This window comes from Ascidia mentula, chromosome 4, assembly GCF_947561715.1.
Source record: "Ascidia mentula chromosome 4, kaAscMent1.1, whole genome shotgun sequence".
NCBI classification, from domain to species: domain Eukaryota; kingdom Metazoa; phylum Chordata; class Ascidiacea; order Phlebobranchia; family Ascidiidae; genus Ascidia; species Ascidia mentula.
In genome coordinates this window covers 519,390-530,721 of record NC_138569.1, presented here as the reverse complement: position 1 = coordinate 530,721, position 11,332 = coordinate 519,390, and the positions used below count along the sequence as shown (strand labels likewise).

Sequence of the window (11,332 nt, the reverse complement as noted above, 5' to 3'; positions counted from 1 at the left end):
TATTCTAATTCAATTTTTTCCAATCTGGCATCTTTTGGGGCAGATGATCTGTGAGTTCCAACACGTGGGGTAGCAGAGCGTCATATAAAACTTGGCTACCGAGTTTTGAAAGATGGAGTCCGTCACTGAAGTAAATGGACGGATCCCGCCTGTTGTTAATAATATCCCACAAGTTTACCAGCCTGCATCCATGCTGGTTTGCAACCTGAACCAAGAGAGGTTAAAACAACATTAAAAGCTTGTGTTGTGTTCTGGCACCACAACAAACGTGCTTTGGGAATATGCCATGCAGATATACCGGATTTTTTGAAGTGTTGTGAAATGATAAGAATATGCGTTGTGTTTATGGGCGTGTGCCGACGGCAGTACGCAGTAAGTATTTCTCTGAGCATGCGCCATACACTTATGTTAATTAACTGTGTGCCACCGGGCATGTGTTCTGTTTCAGTTCCTTGTTTGTCGATAACGTGATGTTTTCTTTCGACCTGTTTTATAGTTGTTACTGAGTCACAGTGTCTTAAAGTCGCAAGTAAGGTAAAAATAACCGATTATCGTCATAAAAAAAGCTTTTATATAACATTTAATTTATGACGTCATGGTAACTTGTTACGTCATAAGGCTTTTGTAATTTGGCAAGGCATGCTGTTGAATTTCGAAAGTTTACAAAAGTGTGACCTCAGTTACATAGGGTTGCTGGCACTTTTCTGACAAACAAAATTATCGCATTTCGTGTACGGTGATAACATCAATAAACAAAAACATTTGTTTCATGACAACTGTTTAAATAGTTCCTGTACTTAACCGGGTGTGAATAGTTTTGTTGCACAATAAATGGCGCGCACGTATTTCAGGAAATGCACGTTGCTGTCCGAAACATCATTTCTAATGCTTTGTTTTGTCAACAAACACGTGTGCTGTTTACCTTTTCGCAATTCACCGCGTATTCGACGGTAATCGCGTTTTTTCGGTCCTCCCCGCTTCCATAACCTTGCATTTCTTTTTCTATCAACCACGTCTGAAACAAATAAGAATAACCAGCGTTAAAAGTAAAAAAAAAATACCTGAACGATTGAACGTAGACGAAAAAATAAACCATTGTGTTTTCGTGCATAGAATTTATTGATTAAGTGAATAAATTTACTGAATTAAAGTTTCTCATAAATATATTCGGGGAACACTAGACGTTGAACTCTTATCGGAACGGTCCTACTTACTTTTACCACTGTAAATAACTTACCTGGTAATAACCGGTCAAGTAGAAGATACGTAAATGCGCTTTATGACATATTTAATAACCTACTAATAGACTGGTTTGTATGGTGTGGCAAACGAAGGTCTCAGTTATACGTAAGTACACCGTAATGATTGTAATATTTATTTGTACGTAACAGCCTGTGTTTCTGCGAAACTGAAATGGCCTTTTTTTAAAAAACTTGCATCTGGAATCGAACCCGCAACCTTCGTATCGAGTGATCGTAACATGTTACCTTCATATCGGCTGGTGGAGGGGTTACCAATATCATCCTACGTTGACTCAAACCAATCGAAGCAAGCTCCTGTATGATTCTGGATAGGTTGGACTTGTATTGGTGGAGAGGAACATGCCCATGTTCGTAAGCACCAGGCAAAGCGGAGTCATTCGTTTCGAAAAATATGATCGCTCCCACCAAGTTCTTAATATAAGAATATGTTTGACCAATTTCAACGAAATAAGAAAAAAAATAAAAATATTTATCTGAGTTCAGGTGTTTTGCTTTGAATCCTTCAATGCACAATAGATCAACCTGTTCCGCATTTTGCAGAATCACGAAGTTGCAATTTGCTTGCTGCATTTTTCAGCGTGCTACATTAGCTCTATCGATCGTTGCATACCTCAGTCGATTTTTGGTCCAGTACAGAATTCCTGAAGCGTAGAATTGTGTTGGTCGTATAACCGTTAAACCCTCTGTTCATGACGTCACATTTACGCTGAAGAAGATCCGACAAACGACATCCCCATCCTCCTTCAGAGTATGATTTCTGTGTGATCGAATCCCCGAGCAGGAGCAACTTTGGTCAAACCGTCCGGTGTTCGCACTGAGCGTTGTAATCCTTGTATGACGTCAGCTGTCCAAGGAACGGATGGAGGCGGGCGACTCGGGCGGCGCCACGTTGCAGCATATTACACTCGCACAACTGGAACTATTGCTTAAAATTGTTTACACGATTAAGCAGCTCCTTCAATGTGTCGCAAAATCTCTAAAATAATTGTGTGTTTTGTTTCTATTACTTTCCAAACGTCTGACCAAATTTTCAAATCTCCTGCAAGAAGTTTTTTCTCGTTTTATGCAACGTAGCCGCGTACCAAGGTTGGCTTTCATATCGAATTATCGCACGTAGATCAGATAAACTTGTGAACGTTCAGAAAAACGCGCATTCAATGTCTGAAGAATGACTTCTGACATCTTGAATGATTCGTGTCGCCCCACATTACACATTAACGTACACAAACCCTGTAACAATGTTTGTATGCATACGTCATGGCGCAAGCCTTCCGCCAGTCCTCGAAGTGGGTTCAGCATTGCGAGAATTTCTGATGCGTTTTCACTTACTTCCGCACAGTTTTAATTTAGGAATCCATGCTACTTCAAAATAATTGAATTTGTAATCTGTAATATTTATATTCAATAAAGTGGAAATAATTTCAATCATGCATTTTGAAGTTTAAAAAAATCACAATAAATGTAAATGATTGAACTTTTGTAAGAAATAAAAACATTTGAAACTTTCAAAGTCTCAACTGCAGGTAGCACACACACAAGTTAAACATTTTACATTTACAATAATTAAAGAACCTTTCAAATGAGCAACAATATACTTGCATATGATGCAGAAACAAAAACAGGCCAACTTCAACTTTGTTTTCTTATTTGAAGAACATTCAAAAACAATTACTGCAAAACTATTGCATGCATGATTTTTTTATTTTTCCGTGCTATTCCACATTGTTTATGACTTTCCAGTCGGGTAAATTCATCTCTAATTTCCCAATAAGTTGTTCAACATGTGGGGAAAGAAGTTTGGCCAGAAAAGCATTTCCTTCATCTGAGAAGTGAAGTCCATCGTGAAGGAAATAAGCAAGACTTTCAGTTTGTTTAAACATTTCTGTGTAAATATCTACTACCCTGCACTTCTTCTCATTTGCAACCTGAAATAACAAAATCCATCCTGAAAGTTTGACATTGATTGACAAAAAGGGAGCTTACAGTAATAAAATGTCGGGTTAGACTAATTAGGTCAACAATACAATAAATATTGACATTTGATTTTTTTACCTTGACGCACACTTTTGCATATTCTATTGTTTTTTTATTTGATCTGTCACAAACATCTCCATTCCCTTTCTCAATCATTGCCTTTAATCTGAGCTATGAACACAAATTTTAACATTATGCAGTTCGCTGATAATCGTGGTATTCTTGATAAATGAAACTTAATGTGAGCCAGAGATAGATGGCATGCAGCTGATATAATTTATGATATTGGCTACATATTGCCCAAACTTTGTTTAAACCTGTATGACATGAACAACAACATGAACAACAAAAACCCAGCATTTAGTAAAAGAGAAAGAAAACTTTCACTCTTTTTACAAAGTAGATGTGGTTTTAAGTGCATCAACTTGAAATAATTTCACAAATAATAATAATAATAACAATCGCTGCATGTTGTACCTCAGCTTCAACTGGAGGCGGCCCAATAATCACGATTTTGTCAGGTACAACACCAAACGATATAAAACCATCAACCAACTTTTCCAAATTGTTTTGAAATCTGGGAACAGGAACATGTTGATTCGAATATGATCCGGTTAGGACTGAATCATTGGCTCCAAAAAAAAGTGTCACAATGGATACATTCTAAATATGGATATTGTCAAAACATTTAATTTACACTTATTTAAAGATAGCTAATAAAGAGTATACATGCTTATTTTACCAATGTAGTTTAACCTAACAGCAAAACCATGAATGTTTTACTCCAGTAGAGCTTAAATTAAAAAACCAACAGTCTGTACAACAAAAATCGTTTGTCATGATAAACATCTACATATGTGGTTTGATTTGTTGCGAACATATAACATCGACTTTAATGAATTATTCTGACCTGTAGTAACTTTTCATCCACGATTTTTGGGAACAGTTGTAACGCATTGTCTGTGTTGTAACCAGAAAACCCGCGATTATAAATATCGCATTTTCTCTGAACCAGTTCGGCGACGTGAGTGCCCCAACCGTTGGGGTTCATCGCGTACTGCGTTATGGAGTCGCCAAACAAAACAATGCGGGGCCACAAGCTCATTATTGCCCTTCAAATTTCGTTTTATGAAAACAAATTTGTTGCTCGCTATCTTTCTTGGATTCAATTTAATCAAAAAAGTTTAGGGAAAGCCCCGGGTGGTTTCTTAACACTTTCCAAGTATATTTTCATTGCTTCATCGGGACGTTCACTGCTGCCACATTACAAAAGTAAATACAATATTTTGTTTCTACTATTTAAGATTTTTCAATATTTCACTTGGTTGCTTTGTGCACTGATCGTACGGTCAAATCTGAAAGGTCCTATTTATACATAAATATGTCCGCAAAAAAAACACAAACATATGGTAGAAAATTTTTTGTTTTCAGTGGGTGGGTGGGTGCGACAGACACTTGAACCATGCAACTGGAGTCGTTTTTGCAAAGCAGCAATGGTGCAGAGAAAATGTTATTTTTGCAAACAGATTTAAAAAATATAGTAACCAATGAACTAAGGATTGCTTGAGGAAACAATGCAGTCAAGAGGTCTTTCGTAGTGTGTAAATTTTTTTGCCATAATGCTTACAGCTTCCACGTTTGATCGCTTTACGCACGTGTATGACGAAACTACGGAATACAGATGTACGAGATTTTGTAGTTGTAAACATGTTTTTAATTGATTGCGTTTTTTTAAGTTGTTAGTTTCAGTTATATTATGACCCAAATTCATCAAATATTGCAATGTTTTTGCTATGTATTAATGCCACTGATCTCTATAAACACATAGAGATCAGTGATTAATGCTCTTGCAATTAAAGAAAACGTAATAGGTAACGCCATGGTCAGATCAGACAGAACCCAATGTAAAAAAACGTAACCGCGGTAGGTTAAAGCTACCGAGTGCGACAATTCACTAACAGTTGTCGATTTCAAGCTAAGTCAGAGTAAAATTGGGCTGGTTTTGGGCTTGTTTCAGAAATTTCTTGTTTGGGCGGTTTTTGGGCTAGTTTTGACAAGGCGTTGGGCGGTTTTAGAAAATTTTACCTGGCAACACTGGCTTGATCCTAATCGCTGCTGCAGATCGCACCAAAAATAGCGCTAAAGAGCTATATGTGTTTTTTACCAATTTGTAAAGCATTTTTATGCAATGATGTCATTCTACGATCTATGTATTGTACTGTAATTCTCGAATATATCGAAGATTTTGGACTGATATATCTGGACCAGATGAACCGCATCATTCCATTTTGTGGTGCATTTGTAGAACAATTTATTTAAGTTTTGTCGGTTCTTGGTTTATACATGTTTTTACAGTTTCCTTACAGCAACATGTATTGCTCACTGATCTCTGTTTTAAGAGAGATCAGGGGTACTGCTACTTAATGCTTTTCACGTTTCAGGATCAGTTCAGTTAGTGTTTTTGAGGCTACGTCCTTAACGTAGAGAAGACCATTTCGGCTGCACTTTGGCAGCAAAATTATGTGCAATGTCGTTAGATACCTCCTATTTCTTTCCTGTATATATGTGGATTCAAAAGCGCACGAAAGTGGATACAGCTTGCTTGTGGAACATGCAATAGGAGAAGGTAACCAAGGCTGTGGAAATTTTTTACATTCTTGTGACTTTGTTGTGCTTGTTTTATTTTTTTGTTATCTGTGTTCTTAATATTCATGTACACAGGAAAAAGGTAATAGTTGCCTTGTCTAAAATATTACCAGATTAATGCATAAAATACATATGTTCCCCCTTCTTCACATAACGAGATGTTGTTAAGTAGTTAAAGTTGAATATTTCACAGGTGAATTTCAAAAGCAAGGAGAAATTCACTTCCTCAACCTTAAGGGTGAAGATGCATCGATCAGGAACCAAGTTGAACTTACACAAAACGAATACAAACATTTGGAAAAACTTGCAGAAAATGGCGGAATCTACAGACTAAGAATGTCAACAAAACTGCAGGAAGTTTCAAGTCAAAAGGAGCAATCGTCGTGGGTGTCAACCTTTACGTATGCGGTATGTATTTGTGTACCTGAAGTAATGTAATGAGTTTATCTGTATAGTTTTCAGTCAATCTGGTTTTGGGACAGTTTTAAATATTTTTGTACATATTTTACATTTGCTGAGAGAAATTTGTCATTTTTAGAAACTTTTGTTGGATGCTGACATGAGACATGCACTTAATATTCACACTGATGGGTTGGGAAACATCATTTCAATAGGTATTCTTTCTATTCCCTGCTTGGAGTGTGGTGAACAAAATCTGCCCAACTTTGAAACTGAAGTCATGGTGTTTACACCAAATCAGGCACAGATGTGAGCACTTAAAACTTGATATTTTGCAAACTGCTCTGCTTACAATAACTTTAAATAGCTTGCAAACTACTCTGCTTGTAATAACTTTAAATAGCTTGCAAACTGCTCTGCTTATAATAACTTACTTTATGCCAGACCTGACACTGCTGGTTTTTTGAGCAAAATTGAAGAAGAAAAAAGAAAGAAGGAAAAACAAGCAAGTGAACCTCAGTCGTTCCTCGGAAAATATGTAAGATTTTTTTTCAGAGTGATTGTCAATGTAGCCACAAGACTATCACTGTATATCACAAGCAGTATGGAAACATTTATTTCTGTTGGCTAAAATCAGTCAGTTATATTTCACTAAAATAATCATGTCTAATAAACAACACAAAAGGGTGAAAATTAGAAAAGTGTCCCCAACGCACAACTAAAAACCTGTGCTTTCACATAATTTCTGTCCATTTAACCTGAAACCATAATTGAAATTTTTTTAGTGGATGTTCATAGTTCCTGTGGTGTTTTTCGTCATGATGTCCAATGCTGCTCAACAACAGCAAGGGTGAACTTGTTTGAAATTCTACCACCATGAGAAAGTTTAAAACGAATACAAAATTTGACAAATTTATTTTATTGTTTGTCAAAATAAACAAATCAGTCTGTTTCTTTCGTGACAACACCTTGACAGTTTTTAAAGATATTTCCATATAAGAAGTATACAAAACATGAAGATGTCATAAGGCAAAAGTTGATGCACCTTCCAATATTATTTTGTTATGTAAACAGATTAGATTCTATTAGGGTGATTTCTTATAGATTCTATTAGGGAGTTAAGAAATTTGCAACCCTACAGTCACAATAAAAAGTCTAAATTGAAAATGTTTCAACCACAGTGCAAATTATATTCTCAATGTGACAACTGACAGCCATACTTTTAAATTGATTTCGAAAATACTAAAAAGAGTACTAAGCTTTGCAACGAGAACAATAATGTAAATATAAGTACGCAAACATCTTTGTAAAAGCAAGTCTCACAAAATTGTTAATGGAAATTCCATGAAAATAAGAAAATGGCAAATTATTCTGCACCAACATGTGAAAGAATGTTCAGCCTGACATCCAGAATTGATACAGACTTTGTTGCGATTTAAATGATTAAATTTTTGTGTGGTAATTTATAGGTAGGTTGCCATTTGCTAGCACGAGACAAAATTGCACATTCAGGGATTCGTTTTTATAAATTGTTATTTTAAATGTTAAGCAACTTGTTTCATATAAATATATAGGATTTGTTCCATTAAGGCACAAATATTAAGACTATGTACACAAAATATTCAACTAAGACATCTCTATTTGTACAGGTGCACTGCAGTTCCACGCATATTATGCATACATATTCAAGTGCCCTATCAATATACAATCTATGGACACTTTCTCATAATCTCACAGGAAAGTGAATTAAACGGATGAGTGTTGAGATTCAGGTTTAATAAATGCATGGACAAGCTACAAGCCAATAGCTGAAGTGCATAATGTCTTGTATTGCTTACACAATGTCCGGTCTCGTAGATCTCCCCAACCCCCATTTGGTTTCGGGGCCGAAGCAGCGGCAGCACTATCCAGTGCAATGTGTAAACTATCTGGATGTAAGTTTGCATTGTCAAAATGTGAATCTGCCTCCCTTGCCTTTTCCTTTGCCCTGCAATCGCTATTGAAATGAGTTCCACATGAACCAATGTGAAAAACACGGGTAGCTTTGAAGGCCATTGTGTAAAGATTCTCAGGAATGCATGAGGAAGCAGCAGCTTGGAGAGACCAATCCCAATTATAGTCATCATATTCACAAATCTTGTCAGTGCACTTAGTTATCTGGTCGTAGAAGCTGCGTGTGATAACCATGCCCATATTATGAGCGCTACTCGTCCATGACTTTATTTCTACTTGGTTACTTTCTCCCTGGTAGTTTGGGGGGTTGAAGTTTCCCAACGAAATGGTTTGACATTTCGAACACCTTTGCTCCTTAAGCTCCATTGCCTTAGCGAGACATGTTAATATATCGGGTGCAACATAATAATCTTCTTCAAGCAGAAGAGCAGGTGCTGTGTTGTCTGAAAATAAACGAATGCCGCTGAAGACCATGTGGAGTTTCCACAGCCAATGGTGCTTAATTTGCACAAATTTTACTTCACGATAATGTCCGTACATATCGGGGTGTTCGGCATTATTGCAGTTCCTCCTGATGGCTTCAGACTTTGAGTAATCCCGTTGACAATCATTAGGATCCATCCCTGGGTATGTGTCTGGGTAGAGCTGCATGGCATATGGAAAAAATATGGTGATGTATCGACAGAAGTCGATGCTTTTCACAGCATCGTTGTTTTCCTCTGACAACTTGTCCAGGCTGATAACGAGTGTGGCTTTGCTAATGCCACGAGCATTTCTCAATGAGTTAAGGAGCTCTTTAAAAAAGTCTGTTCTGTCGTGTACTTGGACAACAATAATCACAGCATCTTTGGTGTGAGTACCAAACCTTTCAGTATTGTAGAATTTCTGGAAAAAGTTTTGGGCCAAGACAAACTGTTTCATTTCCATAGGACTTCCATTAAACGGCATTTCATTGTCATCTGAGTGCCTTTCATCATCAACTGGAATGTTTTCATCTTGTTGTTGAGGTGCTTTGACTTTATTGTACACATTTTCCACTGGAAGTTTTGATTCAGTGTCTCTTGATTCTGATTTACCCAAATTTTTTGAACCAGAATATTTCAATTTTTGGTAGAGTGCAAAGAGAGTGATTCCTATTGCACAGAGCACAAGAATTTTCACCTTCGATCTCCGAAAAGCCATTTCTGCCATTCATAACATGATTCTAGTTTATTTTCTAAAAATTTAAATGATCTGCAACAGAATTTAACAAATGTTTGTTATTTACCACAAAACCACACAACATAATTGTCATATTAGTCATAAGTACTAATACTTAACAGTTCCAAAAAACATTGGCAATTATTTAACCAGTTATTAAACTTCAATCTCCCTGAATGTCCGTTTTTCTTGATACTTGACTTTGTACTTGCGCTTTGGCGGCTTAAAGCGCTGCCTGGGTTCGATGATGCATCGCTTTTGCAAACTTTTGTATCGGTCCACCAACAAGTTGCCTTCCGGCTTGAGCCGTCTTAATGATCCTGTGATTTCGGAACTTAATTGCAAATCATGGTCCGGTTCCAAAAACTTAACATTGGACAACATTGGCTGCCTCTTCCTTTCCATCTTGCGTTGCTTTTTACCAAGAATTCGTTTTTCTTTTTCTTGAATTTCCGAAAGCAAAGTTTTTATTCTGTACACCTCATTTTGTCGCAGTTTTTCTGCCCACTGCACGTTCTTCACCTTTTTATCTGAATGTTCTTTGGCCAAAACCTTCTTTTGTTTTTTCGTCAAAGGTTTTGTGGCCACTGATTGTGTTACATCACCACTTGGTTGCTCTAAAAGGTCACTTGAAACCTCATCATCAACAGGGAACAAACCTTCTTTCAATTCTTTATCCTTGCTTTCCTCAGTGGCCACTGTTGATGCATCCACCATGACCGACCTTTCAATCCTCTCCAGTTCACGCTGTTTTTTGCACTCCCTTTCGTGTTCAAGGAGAAGTAATTCCTGATGGTCTTCAAAGGTTGGGTTATAGGACGCACCAGCATGAGCCACTTCGACAGCCTTCACTGTTGTTTCAGGTTTCATAGAAAGATGTTTTGGTCTTTTTATCAATCCCTCTCCAGTAAATGTCTCTGTAAGCACCGTAATTTCATCTTTGCCAAAAATTTCGTTTTTTAATTCTTTTGGTTGACATTTCCAAATGTCCACGGGCCCATTAGTTTTACGGCAGGACATTATCATCAGTTTCTTTTTTGCAGAAGGTTTTCTGAGTTTGGTAATTAAATTTTTGCGTTGTTCTTGTCTTTTACGTTTAGCAAAATCACGCCTCGAGGCTGGAACAATGTCATCGGGATTAGGAACAATGATTTTGTCAACCATTAACCGTTTGTCTTTCTTGTTCTTTCTTCCAAGCACAAATTCCTTTCCCAGGGATTTGTTTTCTATCACAAAAAGTTCGTGGTTTTCTTTCTCTCTGACAAGTCCTCCAGTTCTCAACTCCAATCTGGATCTGTCCAAACGATCCTCAACATCCCTGATATCAATCCGCTTCCTCCAGCTCTTCTTCTTATTTTTGTTATACCTAGCCTTCCTCGATTTGTCTGCTTTTTCCAATGCAGTCATTTTAACTATTTCTAAACACAAAAAAACATTATGAACAAAAACCCTATAAGTGATGTCAAAAACTATTAAGCTGAGCTGTAGGTGCTGGAAGCGGTTGTAATAAATTAGCATAAATTTTCTAGCTTAATTGTCTCAAAGCAAATTCATTATCACAAACACAACAACAATAATCCATTATTCACCTACAACAATTATATTACTATATTTTAGTATTATTGATATTGTGACTACAAACGTTTTTTAGTCTAAAATACCACGATAATTACAATAAAAAACGCCAACAGCAGCCACGTACGATTCCATTATTTCTAGAGCAGTTCGCTGTAGCGACTTGGCGAAACACGTTCTACGAAAAGTTTATTTTGGTTCTGGGGTGAAGTAAAAATTTCAATTGAAAACTATATTTAGTAAGAAACTAATAATTGCCCCATTGTTAAATAATTAAGGCGATGGGTAATACAAGCTATGCTAATCGTTTTTTAAAGCAAAAT

The 11,332-nt window shown here is 36.8% G+C and overlaps 5 protein-coding genes across 5 annotated transcripts; 1 reads left to right on the top strand and 4 right to left on the bottom strand.

The window, feature by feature from the left end:
• Nucleotides 1–4: 4 nt before the first annotated feature.
• Nucleotides 5–2,444, bottom strand: LOC145899833 (isoamyl acetate-hydrolyzing esterase 1 homolog). The gene is made up of 5 exons (XM_082988755.1): nt 2,391–2,444; nt 1,873–2,049; nt 1,488–1,673; nt 923–1,015; nt 5–205 (listed from the first exon to the last, which is right to left on the bottom strand). Exons 1-5 carry the CDS (start codon nt 2,442–2,444, stop codon nt 5–7), a joined length of 711 nt encoding a protein of 236 aa, XP_082844881.1.
• Nucleotides 2,445–2,646: 202 nt separating this feature from the next.
• On the bottom strand, nt 2,647–4,414 carry LOC145898928 (isoamyl acetate-hydrolyzing esterase 1 homolog). The gene is made up of 4 exons (XM_082987600.1): nt 4,147–4,414; nt 3,714–3,899; nt 3,315–3,407; nt 2,647–3,187 (listed from the first exon to the last, which is right to left on the bottom strand). The coding sequence occupies exons 1-4, from the start codon at nt 4,339–4,341 to the stop codon at nt 2,975–2,977; spliced, it is 687 nt and encodes a 228-aa protein (XP_082843726.1). The 5' UTR covers nt 4,342–4,414; the 3' UTR covers nt 2,647–2,974.
• Nucleotides 4,415–5,649: 1,235 nt separating this feature from the next.
• Nucleotides 5,650–7,208, top strand: LOC145897044 (ER membrane protein complex subunit 10-like). The gene is made up of 5 exons (XM_082985201.1): nt 5,650–5,862; nt 6,076–6,290; nt 6,421–6,590; nt 6,726–6,819; nt 7,067–7,208. The coding sequence occupies exons 1-5, from the start codon at nt 5,757–5,759 to the stop codon at nt 7,133–7,135; spliced, it is 654 nt and encodes a 217-aa protein (XP_082841327.1). The 5' UTR covers nt 5,650–5,756; the 3' UTR covers nt 7,136–7,208.
• Nucleotides 7,209–8,072: 864 nt separating this feature from the next.
• LOC145897041 (alpha-1,6-mannosyl-glycoprotein 2-beta-N-acetylglucosaminyltransferase-like) lies at nt 8,073–9,554 on the bottom strand. The gene has a single exon (XM_082985199.1). It carries the CDS (start codon nt 9,423–9,425, stop codon nt 8,076–8,078), a length of 1,350 nt encoding a protein of 449 aa, XP_082841325.1. The 5' UTR covers nt 9,426–9,554; the 3' UTR covers nt 8,073–8,075.
• On the bottom strand, nt 9,467–10,848 carry LOC145897043 (ribosome biogenesis protein NOP53-like). Its single transcript, XM_082985200.1, has one exon. The coding sequence runs from the start codon at nt 10,839–10,841 to the stop codon at nt 9,591–9,593; it is 1,251 nt and encodes a 416-aa protein (XP_082841326.1). The 5' UTR covers nt 10,842–10,848; the 3' UTR covers nt 9,467–9,590.
• Between the last annotated feature and the right edge of the window lie 484 nt (nt 10,849–11,332).

Excerpts from the sequence above, each read along its gene's own strand:
- LOC145898928 (XM_082987600.1), bottom strand. The coding sequence starts at position 4,341 with ATGAGCTTGTGGCCCCGCATTGTTTTGTTTGGCGACTCCATAACGCAG. Across the intron at positions 3,900-4,146 it reads TGGATGAAAAGTTACTACAG|AATGTATCCATTGTGACACT; the intron begins GTCAGAATAATT and ends ATCCATATTTAG. Across the intron at positions 3,188-3,314 it reads ATGCAAAAGTGTGCGTCAAG|GTTGCAAATGAGAAGAAGTG; the intron begins GTAAAAAAATCA and ends TTGTTATTTCAG.
- LOC145897043 (XM_082985200.1), bottom strand. The coding sequence starts at position 10,841 with ATGACTGCATTGGAAAAAGCAGACAAATCGAGGAAGGCTAGGTATAAC.
- LOC145899833 (XM_082988755.1), bottom strand. The coding sequence starts at position 2,444 with ATGTCAGAAGTCATTCTTCAGACATTGAATGCGCGTTTTTCTGAACGT. Across the intron at positions 1,674-1,872 it reads TGGACCAAAAATCGACTGAG|AACTTGGTGGGAGCGATCAT; the intron begins GTATGCAACGAT and ends TCTTATATTAAG. Across the intron at positions 1,016-1,487 it reads CTCCACCAGCCGATATGAAG|ACGTGGTTGATAGAAAAAGA; the intron begins GTAACATGTTAC and ends TATTTGTTTCAG.
- LOC145897041 (XM_082985199.1), bottom strand. The coding sequence starts at position 9,425 with ATGGCAGAAATGGCTTTTCGGAGATCGAAGGTGAAAATTCTTGTGCTC.
- LOC145897044 (XM_082985201.1), top strand. The coding sequence starts at position 5,757 with ATGTGCAATGTCGTTAGATACCTCCTATTTCTTTCCTGTATATATGTG. Across the intron at positions 6,291-6,420 it reads TGTCAACCTTTACGTATGCG|AAACTTTTGTTGGATGCTGA; the intron begins GTATGTATTTGT and ends TGTCATTTTTAG. Across the intron at positions 6,591-6,725 it reads ACACCAAATCAGGCACAGAT|ACCTGACACTGCTGGTTTTT; the intron begins GTGAGCACTTAA and ends ACTTTATGCCAG.